A 17,169-nucleotide genomic window follows, 5' to 3' on the forward strand; every position below is an offset into this window, starting at 1 on the left:
TTCCCTTATAGGCTCCTACTGCCTGCTGTTGAAGTGCCTAAATAGAGGCACCCAGTTGTAAAATTGCCTCACTTATTTTGTAGTACATGTTGAGTATAGATATTCCAGCAGAAAGATGTGAGCCAAACTGAAACTTAACCTTAAAGATATAAATGAAATGCTATGAACTCTAATGATAAATAATAACTTACATCAGGTTCAATCTTAATAAGGGCAATGTCCAGCTTCTGGTCAATGTCCTTGACCTTTGCATCGTAATGAGTTCCATCCTTGACTTCCACCTTAATCCTCTGTTTGTTGGTAAGGACATGTGCATTGGTGACGATTAATCCGTCCTCTGACACAATGAAGCCAGAGCCACTGGACACTGCGATGTCCTGACCAATAAATGGCAGCCTAACCAAGAGAAAACACAGGAGCATTTATCTCAGTGCAGGGCCTGGACCTTTTGTTTGCAAACCACCAACTTGCGCTAGCCAGACATTCTGACATACTTGATTCACCTCTTTTTTAAAGATCCTTTTTCTTATTTTTACATGAATAAGTAAAGCATTATGCTATATAAGAAGAACAACCCCTGTTAAAAATGAATTTAAAGACAAGCAACAAGTATTGTAATTTGTTTATCATTTAGGAAGCTTTCAACCTCTGGACTCAAATTATTGATATAATGCTAAAATATAACTTAGTGTTATATACTGTTATAGTGTTATATAGGCAACTTTCATTTTAAAAGTTATTCTCCATCTCTACTGCAGAGCTTCCAAATTGTGGATTGGAACCCCAAATAGGGTCTGCAAACCCATGTTTGGGGTCAGGACTTGGGTGGGTGCTCCATAGGTGCATCATTATTCTGCATATCTAGGGGGGGTCACACAATTTTATTTGGCTGTGATCAAAGGGCCACAGACACAAAAAGATTTGTAGGCACTGCTGCTTACTGTCACTCTAAGGAGAACCTTTATCCTCACCCTGCAATGCTATCAGCTGGCTGTGTGCTCTTGTAAATCCCATGAAGAGCTTCAGAGAGCACATCAGTATGTATGTATGTATGTATGTATGTATTTATTTATGACATTTGTATCCCACATTTTCTTGACTCAAGTTCAATGTGGCCCTCATTGTAACAGAACAAATTGAAATTACATAGAACATTTTGTATTAAACTCAATAGCATTATTTATACAATCAAAATACGTGGAAAATATTGTGTTGACTAGAGTATAATGTGAGTGATCATGGATATTGCGATCTATAGATCAGTTATTTTATTGGTTGTCTCTGTCATTGGTGATTGATCTTATCAGTTGGGTTTTTAGCTGTTTGCAAAATGCAAGGTAATCATCAATTTGATATCATTGAGTAGGGAGTTCCATCTCGTAGTACATTGATAGGAGAATCTTGTGGTATGAATTGCTTTATATTTAATTTTGTTGCATTGAGGGTTGAGTAAGAAGGTCTCTAGAGGTTTTCTTATTGTTGTGTATTGGAAACTCTATGAGGTTCTGCATATAGGATGGAACTAGACCATGTGTTGTTTGGTAAACAAATATACATAATTTGAATGTGATGCGAGCGTGTATTGGAAGTCAATGCAAACTTAAGTAGAAGTGGGGTCACTTTGGAGTATCGAGTGGCTCTCAGTACAAGGCAAGCTGCTGTGTTCTGGGCAGTTTGTAATTTCTGTATTAATGAGGTTTTTAATCCTGCATAAATGGCATTGCAATAGTCAACAGAACTTTGTATTTGTTATCCACCGACTGGGCAAACGCCTTTGACGGTACTATGTAAGCCACATTGAGCCTGCAAATAGGTGGGAAAATGTGGGGTACAAATGCAACAAACAAACAAACAAACAAATAAATAAATAGTCAAATTTAGATAGTACTAGTGACTGAGTTAGGCATCTGAAAACTAAATTTGGGAAGTATGGTCTCAATCTCTAATTTCCACAGTTATTTGAAAACATTGGACACTACTTTGGATACTTGTGGTTCAAATGATAATTGTTGATCAATTATTATTCCTAGGATCTTCATACTGGATTTCAATAGATAGGTTGTGTTGTTGGTTGTGCTGTCGATAGTGAAGTTATTTGAACTTATTGGGTTGTAGGGATTTGTTATTATTAAAAACTTGTTTTTCTCTCTGTTAAGTTTCAGCTTGAAGTTGTTTGCACAGGTTTCCATTAGGTTTAAAATGTTTTGATTTTAGATATGATTTTATCAATGTCATTAACAAGAGTATGCAAATTAAGTCACCAAAATCTTAGAGAACATAATACTTAAAATCTCTTTTCTACTTTGATGGGCATGTAGCACTATGCTATAGCACTAGACAACCTTATGGAAATCTCTGTGAAATTTTAATGGGAGCAGCTGAAATGACTTTTGCATCTCTGATTACCTGCGGAACAGTTCCAGGTGCACCACTGCAGGGGCAATCTTCTCTACCACATCAGCAATAAAATTAAACTTGTACCTCAGGCTGTCAGGGTGCTGGGAGCCTGAAAGAAACCATATTTGTTACTGTAGTAACTATGTCTTGTTTCTGTTCACTACTTTAAGAAAGTAGCATAAAGCAGCAGGGAGTTTGATAGGGCAATCAAAACTTCAGTTCCCTGCATGCAACAGGGTAAAACCAAGACTGGATCAGTCTGTTAGATCAACCTTATTTCCTGTAGCCCAGTGGTAACCAAACCTGTTCTGGAGGCTTCCTAGCCAGTCAGGTTTCAGGAGATCCACAATTAATATTAATGAGAGAGAGATGCATGCACTGCCTCCACTGTATGCAAATCTCTCTCATTAATATTTATTGTGAATATCCTGAAAACCTGATTGGCTGAGGAGCCCCCAGGACAAATTTGGTAACCACTGCTGTAGACACAAAATGGGAGAAAAGCTTTAAAGTTATTTAGACCCTTTGTGATATTGCATGAAAAGATGATGTGGATAGCACAGCACAATTTATTGCACTGTAATAAAACTAGTTGCAATCAATCAATGAGCCTCTCATGCAGTATTACTTAGGGCTTAAATAACTTTGGGGTCCTTTCACCTAGCTGTGGTAAAAAGGGTCCTGAGGCAGTGGCGGGGTCTGTTTTTGCTGTGCACCAAGGCCTCCCCCTAAAAAAGACATGGCCATGCGGTAATATTATTCTCACCACATGGCCATGTGGGGGGGGAGGGGGAAGCACCACCACCCATTGAGGTGGCAGTAAGGGCTCCGGCGGTAACCTGGCGGTAACTGGGCAGCAGGTTAGTGCCACACTAGAAATTATGGAATTATTTTCTGTAGCACCAGAAATGGTGCATGCTCAAGGCAGAACTACAGCTGGCAGCTGCATTGGCGCCAGTGGAAGTTCTGGGTTGCTGTGTGGCAAGCCCGTTTCCATGCGGCAACCCTTTAGTAAAAGGGCCCATAAGGCTTTTCTTCCATTCTCTGTCTACAGGCAATAAGGTTGCCAACTCAGCCTAGATTGATCAAATAGGCTGACCCAATCATGGGTTTGCTCCATTGCATTCAGGGAACTGTGATTTTAATTGTCCTATCAAGCCCCTTTGATAGAACTGGAAATCCATGTATATACAGTGCAAAACAATGATCTGATCAGCTTGTTCAGTTGACCTGGGTTGAGTTGGCAACCCAAATTATAAATCAAGCCCTAGATAATTGTTTTGTTTTTGTTTTTGTTTTTATTAACACAGAAGGACCCTTACCAGTATTTCTTTTCTTTAACCTTTTCTAGATTGGTTTTGTTTTTAATCAAATTGCCACATGGCTTATGCACAGTTTTGATAATTCATCTTGTGGCATGAAGAAGTGGCCTAATGGTTAGCTCAGTAGGCTGACAGATGGAAAAGCCAGGGTTCAAATACGATAGATGCTGCTTGTGTTCTTTGGCAAGTCACTTAACCCTCCATTGCTAGGTACGAAGTTAGATTTTAAGCCCTCCAGGGATGTGGAAATCCAAGTACAATAGGTAAGTCACTTTGAACTAATGAGAAAACATTTGCAATAAATCCAAAATACCCTAAATGACTGGTTTCAAATTTAGTTTACTTTCAGCTGGTTACCAGATGGTGCTGGGTTATCCAAGACAGGCTGCACCAGTCTTTATTTTAGTGCCATTGCATACTGGGACTCAAGGGCGTATCTGGACTCCGGCGGTAGGGGGGGCCAGAGCCAGAGGGAGGGGCACATTTTAGCCCCCCCCCCAACGACCCCCCCGCCACTGCCGCCATTGCCAGATCCCTCCACCAACAACTCTCCACCCTCCCCCCCCGCCGCCAACCCTCCCCCGCTGCCGTTGCTTACTTTTGCTGGCGGGGGACCCCACCCCTGCCAGCCGGGGGACCCCACCCCCCGCCAGCCGAGGTCCGCTTGCCACCTTTAAAGATATTTCTTCAGCTGGCGGGGGACCCCAACCCCCGCCAGCCGATCCGACGTCTTTAAAGTTCTTCTTCGGCCTCCGTGGCCGTGGTCTAGTTGATAGCTGTTCAATCCAGTTCGGAGTCTGACGTCCCAGCCCGTTGTACGTGCAGGACAACGTGCAGGGACGTCAGACTCCGAACTGGATTGAACAGCTATCAACTACAGCACGGCCACGGAGGCCGAAGAAGAACTTTAAAGACGTCGGGTCGGCTGGCGGGGGTTGGGGTCCCCCACCAGCTGAAGAAATATCTTTAAAGGCGGCAAGTGGACCACGGCTGGCGGGGGGGTTGGGGTCCCCCGCCAGCAAAGGTAAACAATGGCTGCGGGGGAGGGTTGACGGCGGTAGGGGGGTCCAGGGCGAAATCTGTGGGGGCCCAGGCCCCTGTGGCCCCACGCAGATACGCCCCTGTTGGGACTTCTAATTCTGATTTAAAAAAAAAATCAGAACTACAAGTCCCTGCATAGAAGTGTGTGTGTGTTTGGGAGGGAGGAGGAGGAGGAGGTGGAGGAACACAAAGCCAGGACTGATTTAACCTATTTCTGATAACCTAGAGTTATCTAGAAACCCCAGGGAGTTTGTGGAACACAAATTCTCTACAGCTAAATGGCAGCACAAATTTTCTGTTATCAATTATCTCTTAGCAAACAATAACAGATTCCAAAAAGTTTTCACCAGGACTGGAAGAAATTCCACACTTCATTTTTGTACATGAGGTATCTGCATAGATTCATGCCATGAGGGAGAAGTTCAGCCAATCCTGGTTTGACCTCACTTCTGGATTTGTAGTTCTAGTGTAAGAAAAAAATAGAATCAAAAGTTAAAAGATGTGATTGTATTAGACGTTTGGTTGTAATGTTGATTTCAGTGGGTCAATAAACATTTAAAGTGCAAAAAAAAAAAAAAAGTTCAAAGATGTAGTACAGCAAAACTAGGACTGCCCTTCATATCATGGTGCTATCTTGCCACCTTACCACAATGCAGATATGTGTATGTTGGCAATTTCATTGAACATAGAGAGCCAAACACCCACATGAAAATAGCACAAGCCCACATATGCACTAGTTCATGAAACAGGTATTTCACCTGGAGAACTAAGGGCCTCTTTTGCAAAGCTGTGTGGCAAATGAGAGGAAGCCCACTCAATTCCATGTAGGAATTACTAGCTTGGTTTTGTAAAAGACGCCTTAAATGAATCTTGTCAAGCAAAATCAGTCAGTCAGTATAAAGAGTGTAAATATTCTAATAGGATCACTTCTCTTCTCAAGACCTCGATGTGGTTAACCCCCTAGAAGTTCCTATGATCTCTTTTTTCAATGCATCTTTCCCACTCATATGGGCTTCCATGGTCCTAGCCACCCTACCCCAGGCTGCCTAGTCATGTTCACTTCTCTTGCATGAAGCATGGATCTGGCAATTGAAGCTTTTTTTTGGCCTGTCTTAGCATTTCCTTTCAATATATATTTCCAGATCCTAATTATCCTCTAAGGGCACCATTTCTTCCAAGGAAATCTAAATTATTTTGTCAACTCCCAATAGGCAAAAATTATTTTTACAGCCTCTTAACCTCAAAAATAAAAGTGAAATAAAGTTTAAAAATGAAATATAAACACCGGTTTGTCTCAGGGACAATTAATGTCTCTAAATTGGTTAAATGTGCACATATTGTACCATGACAATAATGAATTGCACCCCTAATGCAGGGTATATATGGTATGATCTCATTCTCTCAAACGTATTATGTGTGAAGTGCCATGTCCTGAGGTGATGGAACTCTTTGACTGTGTATTTGCCAACATTTATCCATTGATGATAAAAGCATGTTCAAGGAATCTGTAGAGAAATTGGCACGAATTGAACTGGAACTGTATCTGATACCTCTTTGAGGTCAGTTACTGACAGCTGGAACGACTCCCTACAACATGCCTATGAATCCATTGCTCCACTACAGATTAAGGAAAAATGTTCATTCCTCTGTCAATCAGAACCATGGTATATTTCGGTTCTTCGGCAGTACAAGCACCAACTACGCCAGGCGGAGAGAAGATGGCATCAATCCCCTATTTCACAGTGTCTCATGGCCTACAGAATTATTGCTGAGTCTTACAAACAGGCCCTTATTGCAGCTAAGAAAATTTATTATATGGAAAAATTTATGAAGGCCCCCAACACTGTGATTATTTATAAGACTCTTAAAATGCTGACTACGTATTGTACTCTTTTGCAATGCTCTCCATTGTCCCTACCCACAGCTGACTCACTCTCTTTCCATTTTAAAAATAAAATCATGTCTCCATTGGTCTATACAATCATCACAATCAAACCATCTTGGAAATCACCCTAATTCTGCTAGTGGTTTTATGGAAAGGTTTTCTAAAGAAGATGTGAATGCTCAAGCAGTGCTAAATCGGTAAGTTTGGAGAAATCTCTGTAAGTGGTATACACAGGGCTTTTTTGAGGGGGTGCTTGGGAGTACTGGCACCTTTTCCATTGTCTGCTAAAATTGACGCATTGAACCCAAGTTTTAATGATAGAGCTCAGGTGCCACACACCAATTCTGTCTTGTCATAAATTCTGTGACTGGTTGCAAGGGGCCTGGGTATTATGGGGTGGGTTCCTTAGTGATCACCCCACTCCTGAAGGATGGCCTAGCATTTGACTACTGGCACCTTTTTTGGTAGAAAAAACACACTGGGTATACATGTGATTAGGTTTAGAATTAGGGGGATTCATGGTATAATGAAATGTTATAAGGAAATGGATCCATCCAGGGTACAGGATGTGATTCATTAAATTTTAATAGGTGGTCAGTTAAAGTAGAGGAGAAACCATTGGTCTTACAGGGATCATATTTTCAGGATAGATAAAGCTAAATGGAAGCTAGAAAACCAAAGCACTTATATGTTTGTAATTTTTTCTGTCAGTTGTTGCTTTGATTGTTCACCACTCTGTAGCTTCTTGGGAGGGATGGTACAAAAGTGAAAAATAAAACAAATAATTGCATTAGTTTTACATCTTAGCTCAAGTACAACCAATAACTGTCTTTAATAAAAAGGTTAAGGAAAATCCTTGTGACAAGACTTGGGGGCCCTCCAAGCACAGCTCAAGTTTGCATTGTGAGTTAATTCTAGATTAATTGTAGAAAATCATTGTGCACATGCCATTGCCATTAAACATAGTGATCCGGGGGGAGGGGGATGACATTATGGTTAACACCATGTGTTCACCTTTCACTTCCTGTACATATGGAAGGAACCCAGATCTCTTACATAGAGGAGTGGTCTTTGAGATGCTCATTAAAGATCATCCTATATAATAATTCTCACCTCCAACGTTCTATGCGTCTTGCTGCCTGTGTTTGTGACTTCGGAGTTGGTCTGCTAGGCTCTGTAGCACAGGCTGATGTCAACAAACGCATTGTGACATCAACATCAGAACCCGGGGTGAAAAAAAAAACCCATGCCTCACAGCTAATCCAACCCCCTCCCAAACTGCCATATGGCTTGACAGCAACACACACACAAAAAAAGGCTCAAACCTGCCTGACGCCACTGACGTGCTCAACAGCTGCCCTCCCGAAACACATGGGGGGGGGGTGCAGCATGACACCCCCCTTGCCGCATCACCCAAGCCCCCCCTTGGCATATCACCCAAGGCCCCCCCCCCCCGAGTGCATTCTTGCCTGCCATGGGGGAGTGTTGGTTCTGCTGGTTCCCTGCTCCCTCTGCCCGGAACAGGAAGTAACCTGTTCCAGGGCAGAGGGAGCAGGGAACCAGCAGAGCTGACACCCTCCCCCCAGCGGTGTACATCCAGGGCGGAGCGCCCCCACTGCCCCGCCCTTGCTATGCCACTGGTCAAGGGGAAGATGCTGGATAGAGGAGTAGAGAGGATAGGGAAGAAAGGAAATATGCTTGCTCAGGGAGAGAAGGGTAGATAGTAGACATGGTTGGGAGTAGGGTGACAGAAGGGAGATGCTGAATTGGGATGGGGAAGAGAGAGGGAGAAGGGGACCCTGAAACTCAGAGGGGGGGACCCTGAAACTCGGAGGTAGGGAGGGACCTTGAACCTCGGAGGGAGGGAGGGGATGACCCTGGCACTCGAAGAGAGGGAGGGAGGGGATGACCCTGGCACACACTCTCATTCTCACACTCACTCTCTGATAGACACACTCGCACCCAGTCTCACTCTCTCTCTGTCACACACACACACTCGCACATTCACTCTCTCTCACAGTCACTCTCACACACACTCTCTCAAACATACACACTCCGAGGAAAACCTTGCTAGCGCCCGTTTCATTTGTGTCAGAAACAGGCCTTTTTTACTAGTCTTAAATATATTTTACCTGGTGCACAAATAGTAAAACAGCACTGTGCAAAGCTCTTCTGCCAGCCATATGGGTCTTGATGAAAGCTACAGGTTTTGCAAATTGTCACAGGTTTAATTGAATCAACAAAAGAGCTATCCAAAGGTATTGGAGAAGTTGCCCAATTGAACTCACAAGGTCCTCTATGGAAAACAAACCTAGATCTGAAGATGTTTTTGAACCTTTGATCAATCATCACTATCAAACTGTAACAAAAATGAGCTTATTTTTTGATCTAGTATAACTAAAACAAGTCGTATTAAAAAATAAAGTGGGGAGGGGTCAGAGGATTAGCAAATGACTGCATTTCTGTCTGAGTACCTACACAAATGAACTGCTCTTTTATTTCATGCAGAACTGTATTGCTGAAATGTTTTACAATCATGTAAAGAGAATGGGGAACATTTAGCAGTATTCAGTAGATGAGTATAAAAACATACCTTTTCTGAGCCTGTTTTTAAATCTTAACCCCTGATTTACCTGATCATGGCCTTTTTGGTTTTAACCTTTTTCATTACAATGCCTCTCTGTGGAATAAAAAGAGCACAACAGTGTCCTACTAGTTCACCAGAGCAATTACTGAGTGCACACTGGTCTTTTTAATAACTCAGGGGGTCTTTTACAAAGGTGGGCTAGTGTTTTTAGTGCATGCTTTAGTGCCGTCGAAATGCTAGAGACACTCATATATTCCTGTGGGTGTCTAGCATTTAGCGTGTCCTTATTTTTAGCATGAACTAAAAGCGCTTGCATGCCTTTGTAAAAGGATCCCTCAGTTTCATTGAATGATTGTCACTGTAGGATTTTTACTGCTACCACTATATACAATTTCTATGAGACTTTTTTTTTTTTAGCTTTTTCTCACTTTACCATATGTGACATACTTCCTTAACTCTTGTCTAGCATTTTCTATAATTAAAGAAATGCAAATGAATGAATATAACATATATAAAGAGACAGTAAAAATAAAGGCAGCAAAAGAACAAATAAAAATGGATTGAAAGAAAACAAATGATAGACCAATGGAAAATAATGATACGAAATAGAAAAAGGGATAAATGAAAGAAGAATAGCAAGGAAGATGTGAATACAATTAAGGTAAACGATACGAATATGAAACGATAAAGAAGCCAGGAAAGTTAAGGCATTTAAATAATGACCAATTATAAAAAGAATAAAGAAAAGAGAAAATGTAAAGTGGGAAGAGGCATAAAAAAAGAGAAAAAGAATAGGCAAACATGCAGAAAATATAAATGAAAGAATGAAATAAAATAAACCAATATTTTTAAAAAATGAATAAATTAATAGAGAAGAGAGGGAAATAAATAAGTGAATTGGTCATAAGATTATAGAGAAAAAGGAAATCAATAAAAGAAAACTGAGAAAAAGAAAACCAGTGGAAAAAGAATTAAAAAGGAGGAAATTAAGGAAGCGGAGAAGGGAAACTAGTAAAAGAAGAGAGAAGGCAGAAAGGGAGTAAGAAAACATAAAGGAAGAAGAGCTGAAATAAAGAATTAAGGGGTCCTTTTACACTAGGGGCTTCTTTTACAAAGCCATGCTAGTGATTCCTATACAACAAATGTGAGGAAGCCTTTAGGACTACAATGGGCTGTGTAACATTTAGGGGGTCTTTTACTAAGCCACAGTAGTGCTTTTAGCTCGCAGTAGAAATCAGCTGGCAGTAAATGCCAAGACATCCATTACATTCCTATGAGCGTCTCCACGTTTACCACCAGCTGATTTCTACTGTGAGCTAAAAATGCGACCGTAGCTTAGTAAAAGACCTCCTTAGCTTGCACTAATCATTAGCGTCACGTGCCTTAGAAAGGAGAGAAAGAGACAGAATAAAACACTGAAGAAATGAGAAAAGAAAATGGTAAAGGAAGAAAAATTTGAAGAAACTAAGGGGTCCTTTTACTAAAATGGACCCCTTTAGCAGAATAAAACAAATTTAGCTTGTGCTAAGTGCCATGCAGACCATAAGAATACAATGGGCTCAGTGTTGCCAAGTAGTCAAGGAAAAACAAGCACATTTTTCTTAAAAAATGAGCCCCAAAATAAGCCCAATTTTTTTTTTTTTTACATACTGTGAAGTTTAATCACCTGCTAAAACACTCGGCTGCAGTGGCATAGCCAAGGGTGGGACCTGTTGGGCCCAGGCCCACCCACTTTGGGCTCAGACCCACCTAGTAGCAGAGCACATATGATGTGGCTGGCAGGGATTCCCAAGCCCCAGCAGCCAAAAACTCCCAACAACTGCCCCCCCTGCATACCTTGTAAATAGCAGTTCTTCGCCTGCAGCGAGCAGTGACTGATACATACTGTTCACACCGGCCCCACAGCCTTCCCTCTGATGTATTCCTGCCTATGCGGAAACAGCATGTTGCATCAGAGGGAACACTGTGGGGCCAACATGAGCAGTGTGTATTAGTTGCTGCATGCTGTGGGTGAAAATCTGAGGTTAAAAGGTATGCGGGGTAGGGAGGATGGTTGAGAGACCACATGGCATGCAGGCAAGAGAGGGAGAGACCAAATCACTTGTGGGACAGGGCTGCCCACCCATCTTGGGCCCAAAATTCAGTGTTTGGCTCAGGGGCGTATCTGCGTGGGGCCTCAGGGGCCTGGGCCCCCGCAGATTTTGCCCTGGACCCCCCTACCGCCATCAACTCTCCCCCGCTGCCGTTCTTACTTTTGCTGGCGGGGGACCCCAACCCCCGCCAGCCGAGGTCTGCTTCCACCTGCCGCTGCCGTAAAAACTTCTTCTTCAGCCGGCGGGGGACCCCAAACCCCCGCCAGCCGCCCCGCGGTGTTTAAAATTCATCTTCGGCCTCCGTGGCCGTGCTGCTGTGATAGGCGCTGTTGAAATCCACTTCGGAGTCTGACGTCGCAGCACGTACAACGTACAACGACGTCAGACTCCGAAGTGGATTTCAACAGCGCCTATCACAGCAGCACGGCCACGGAGGCCGAAGATGAATTTTAAACACCGCTGGCGGGGGTTTGGGGTCCCCCGCCGGCTGAAGAAGAAGAAGTTTTTGCGGCAGGTGGAAGCAGACCTCGGCTGGCGGGGGTTGGGGTCCCCCGCCAGCAAAAGTAAGAACGGCAGCGGGGGAGGGTTGGCGGCAGGAGGGGGGTGGAGAGAGTCATTGGTGGCGGTGGGGGCTCGGCGGCGGCGGCGGCGGGGGGGGGGCTAAAATGTGCCCCCTTCCTCTGGCCCTGGCCCCCCCTACCGCCGGAGTCCAGATACGCCCCTGGTCTGGCTACACCCCTGCCCGGCTGCTTCCCTTCCAACTACGGGCATTAGAGGAACTGCTGCCACCACGCTTCACACAAGACACAAAGCGTGTGCGCCAGCCTCGGAACTCGACCAACGAGTTGAGAGAAGTCATTCTGCACTGTTAGCACCTGGGGTCCCGCCGCAGCTCAGCCAATCGTGAGACACCAGAGTTGTGGCTCAGGCCCTTGGCAGTGTATGTGTCATTTTACTCACATATGCTGCCAGAAGCAGCAAGCCCAAAAACAAGCTACCTGCAAATGCAGAAAGAAACCCATGAGTTCTAAAAAATAAAACAAAAAAAAAGCCCAAACTCCTGGGGGAAAAAAGCGAGGTTGGCAGCACTGAGTGGGCTGCGCATCACTTAGCAAAAAGACCCCCTAACTGAAGTATGGAGGAAAGGAGACAGAATAAAACGGTCTGTAAGAGAAGGCTGAAGTATGGAAAAGGAGAGATGAAAAATAAAAGAGCTGAAATGAGAAAAAATGGGGAGGGAAGAAAAATCTGAAGAGACTACAGGGTCCTTTTACTAACAGATTTAGCATGCGCTAAATGCTAAGAAGCTCATAGGTATAACATTCTTAGCATATGCACCTTAGTAAAAGGACCCCTAAAAGTAAACTAGGAAGGAAGGAAAGGGTGAAGGACATAGAATAAAATGGAAGGATTGATGGATAAAGTAATAACACTTAAGGAAAAGGAAAGATGGAGCAAAAAAGACTGAAGGGAAGTGGCCAGTGGCCTCTTACCAGAGTCACAGGGCCCATTTTGGATGTGGATGATCGGGGGCCCCTGTCTTCGCTGCGCCCGGCGGTTCTGGGCTTTCAGCCGGCACAGGTTGGGGTAGGTGCGGCCGTCGCTGCCACACACAGGAGCGACCGAAATGCAGACACAAGTGCCGGGACTTCGCCGCCGCCGCCCGCCTGAGCCCGAGCAGCGCAAGCCCTCGCCGCAGACAGGGGGCCCCCGAGAGCCTCCACCGCACGCCTCGCCCTCCGCCGCCCCGCACACCAGGCAGCAGCCGCACGGGTCCCGCACCTCCCCGGCGGGGCATGGCTGCGGCAGGTGGGGGCAGCGCTCCGGCTCACAGCGCTCCGGGCAACTTAGGCTCAGCTGCCGTGACTCCCCCAGGATGACGAGCCATAATAGGCAGGGGAGTAGGAGCCTCCGCCACATGGAGAAATCGGTGCGGAAGACCGGCTGCTCTGGCCCTGCAAGACTCCTTTTTTTTCGGTCTAGGAGGGAGCCTGTGTTCCGTGGCCAGATCTAGGCAGAAACTCTCTTTGACCCAGAATGATTGGGACTGGAGATCTGTTGCCTGGAAAACCTATTTCCTATCGCTGGGATACAGAGCGATGTGACCCTGGGAGAGCCTGTCCTACCCCTTGTAGCATCTCCCTCACTGGTTCTGGGAAGCCTCTCTCTCTCTCTCTCTCTCTCTCTCTCTTCCACCTTCACTCCATGCCCCCGCAGCCTGGAAGAGGAGTTTACTGAAAAGGATCTGCCCCTGACCCTGTCAGTCCCTTTGCTGTAGGAACAAGCCGGGCTAAGACATTCCACTCCCCTCTAAAGGTTCCTGCAGGGGACTTGTCAGTTTCCCAGGAGAGGGAGGGTCTTCAAAATCTTTCAGCGCAAACCGTGAAGATTGTGGATTTCCAGCTGCCCCTGCATCCCACTCTGTTTCTGCCACTTTCCCTAAAGGGCTGCTGGAAATGGGATTGGAACGGCAGCTTTGCTCTTGGAAAGTGTCAGCCCTGTCTCTCCTTCCCTCTCCCTAATCCCCCTGCATGTGCCCTTTGGGGGCTGCAGGAGGATGGAAATGACATTAAGCCTTTTGCGGAAGCATATTCATCTTCTAAGAAAGGAGACATGTAATTCGAAAGGCTGATGTGCTAAGCTGCCGTAAAACTCAGGATTTTACAGCGCTACTCATAATACCATTGTAGTAACATTTTTAATGTAGAAAAATTTCCAATAAAACCATACACTACTTTTTTTTTTCACTTACACCTTGGCCCTGAATCTGTAGTAAAGGCTCTAGCGTAGTAGTTAAAGGGTCATCTGAGGTGATGTACAGTATTTCACCTTGGATAACCTGCTCAAGAAAATGACCTGGATGATACCAATGGACTCTGAAGCTCTTCTCCTAAGAAAATATCCCCAATAGCCCAAGAGGTACTCAAAGCCCCCCTCTTCCTTCCCTGTTGGCCCAAGTGGGCCCCATAGCCCCTTCTTTAGAAACAATAGAAATAAAAATCTGAAGAGGACCCCCAAACCTCCTTCCTTCCTATCTCTCCAACCCACCTTTAAGTCAGGAGACAAGAGTGATGCACACTCACTTCTGTTTCTGGAACTGCCATCTTAGAAAATGGTGGCACATCATCTTATCAAATAGTTCCAAGGTGGCAGAAGAAAAGGATACTGTAGGTTGCTTCCTTAGGAAAACAGTATAGCAGCTTCAGGGGATCTCTGGCAAAGAGCCTCTCTATTCTGGATGTAAGGGCTCTGGATGCCTAGGCTAAGGATGGTCTGGAACCAACAGCTTTCTTAAGAGGAGGCGGGGGGGGGGGGGAGGATGTTGAACTTTCCTGACAGGGTATGAGCCACTCTCTGTTCACTATTAAACACCAAAGGCAGGAGTAGAAAGAAAAAAACACATCAGCTTGATGCAGAAAACAGTATATATATATATACATACATACATACATACATCACTGGTTTGGAAGCTCAGGCCCTTATCTCATCAGCCGGGAAGTCCGTTACAGTGAAAGCTCAGAGTCTCATTAACCAGGAACACGCCTTCTGCACAACATGTCCGCCCACAGTTGAACCTCAAAAACCTCACTGCAAGAAGGCACCCTTTTAATAAGGCTTAGAACTCATGTTCAGAGCTGAGGAAAATTACAGAATGCACATGAGGTTGCAGTCGCACGCTCTCGGTTCAGGCAAACAAAATCACTGGCCAGGTGGCTTATCTCCTGAACTTCGAGCGAACTCCGCCTCCCTCCTGCACAGACTGGCTTCAGAGACAGCTCTGAAAATAGTACACTGGGCCCTAAAACACCAATATACCACCTAGTGAGAAAATAGAACAAATGGGTCTGCTATGGATCTCTATTAAAAAAAACCCCTACATACTAGCAGACTACCGCACCTTGGTAACATGCATATAACACAGATAGACCCTCAACAAATATGAAACGATGGACCACAGATCAATGAAAGAGTTGAAGGGAAAAGACTGAACTGGAACCTCATGAAGTCAGACTCTGCATACAGCAAACAGAGAAATAGAAACAAATGCAAGATATCAAAGATGTTTATTTCCAAAATCTGACATATTCCAATTAATAAATTCAAAATAAAATACTTTTTTTCTACCTTTGTTATCTGAGCATTTTATTTTTTTTTTCCATTCACTTTGGTCCCACTGTTTCTTTTCTGCTTTCTTCTGGGGGGTTTTCTGTGTTTGCAGGGTCTCTGTCCATTTGCCATTTCTTCTCCCTCCATGTCCACTATTCATTTTCCCTCTGCATCTCTATTTGTCCTATCCAGCATTTCCCTTCTGTGTCCTTGTGCTTATCCTTCCCCCATGTTCAGCATCTGCCTTCTTGGCATCCCCATTCCACCTCTTTTCCAGCATAATCTCTCTGGGTCTCTGTCCCATCTCTTTACCAGCATCTCCCTTCTGCGTCTCTCTCTCACCCCCTTTCCAGCATCTCCATCTATGTCCCTGTCCCTATTCTCCTCCAATATTCACCATCTGCCCCCTCTTTTTTAGCATTACCCCAATGTGTCCCTATCTACCACCTTTCAGCATTGCCTCCTCTGTACCCCTATCTACCCCCTTTCAGCATTGCCCCCCTCTGTGTTCATATTCTCCCCCTTTAAGCTATACCTTCTGTGCCCCTATCTACCCCTTTTAGCTTTACCTCCTTCTGTGCTCCTATCTACCCCCCATTCAGCTTTACCTCCCTCTGTGTCTCTATTTACCCCCTTTCAGCATTGCTCTTTCTGCATCCTTATAGTTAGAACATAGAATGTTTGTACGCTTGGGAAGCTTGCCAGGTGCCCTTGGCCTGGATTGGCCACTGTCGTGGACAGGATGCTGGGCTCGATGGACCCTTGGTCTTTTCCCAGTATGGCATTACTTATGTACTTATATATAACATAAGAACATAAGCATTGCCATACTGGGACAGACCAAAGGTCCACCATGTCCAGCATCCAACAGTGGCCAATCTAGGTTACAAGTACCTGACAAGATCCCAAAACAGTACAATATATTTTATGTTGCTTATTCTATAAATAAGCAGTGGGGTTTTCCCCAAGTCCATCTTAATAATGGCTTATGAACTTTATTTTAGGAAATTATCCAAACCTTTTTTTAAACCCTACTAAGCTAACTGCTTTCACCACATTCTCTGGCAACAAATTCCAGAGTTTAATTACACGTTGAGTGAAGAAATATTTGTAGCTTCATTGCATACCCCCTAGTCCTAGTATTTTTGGAAAGAGTAAACAAGTGATTCACTTCTACCTGTTCCACTCCATTCATTATTTTATAGATCTCTAACATTTCTCCCTTCAGTCGTCTTTTCTCTAAGTTGAAGAGCTGTGGAGGGGCATAATCAAAGGGGACGCCCAAGGTTTGTTGAGGACGTCCTCACAAAACGTCCTGGTGAAGGGGCGGGGATAATACGGTCGGGGACGCCCAAATCTCAACATTTAGGTTGACCTTAGAGATGGTCGTCCCTAGACTTGGTCGTTTCTGATTTTTGGCGATAATGGAAACTAAGGACGCCCATCTCAGAAACGACCAAATGCAAGCCCTTTGGTCATGGGAGGAGACAGCATTCGTAGTACACTGGTCCCCCTGACATGCCAGGACACCAACCGGACACCCTAGGGGGCACTGCAGTGGATTTCAGAAAAAGCTCCCAGGTACATAGCTCCCTTACCATGTGTGCTGAGCACCCCCCCCCAAAAACAAAATACCCACTACCCACAACTGTACACCACTACCATAGCCCTAAGGGGTGAAGGGGGCACCTACATGTGGGTACAGTGGGTTTGTGGTGGGTTTTGGAGGGCTCACAT

The 17,169-nt window shown here is 44.6% G+C and overlaps 1 protein-coding gene across 1 annotated transcript in view; it reads right to left on the reverse strand.

The window, feature by feature from the left end:
• Window positions 1-13,527, reverse strand: part of HTRA4 (HtrA serine peptidase 4) — a 54,836-nt gene extending 41,309 nt beyond the window's left edge. Inside the window, exons 1-3 of the mRNA XM_030201908.1 lie at window positions 12,819-13,527; window positions 2,407-2,506; window positions 192-396 (exon numbers count right to left, since the gene is read on the reverse strand). Of these exons, the coding sequence (XP_030057768.1) occupies window positions 192-396; window positions 2,407-2,506; window positions 12,819-13,245 (732 nt within the window). The 5' untranslated portion in view covers window positions 13,246-13,527. The remainder of the gene's footprint in view (window positions 1-191; window positions 397-2,406; window positions 2,507-12,818) is intronic.
• Window positions 13,528-17,169: the final 3,642 nt, after the last annotated feature.

Source organism: Microcaecilia unicolor, chromosome 4, assembly GCF_901765095.1.
Source record: "Microcaecilia unicolor chromosome 4, aMicUni1.1, whole genome shotgun sequence".
In the NCBI taxonomy this organism is placed as follows: domain Eukaryota; kingdom Metazoa; phylum Chordata; class Amphibia; order Gymnophiona; family Siphonopidae; genus Microcaecilia; species Microcaecilia unicolor.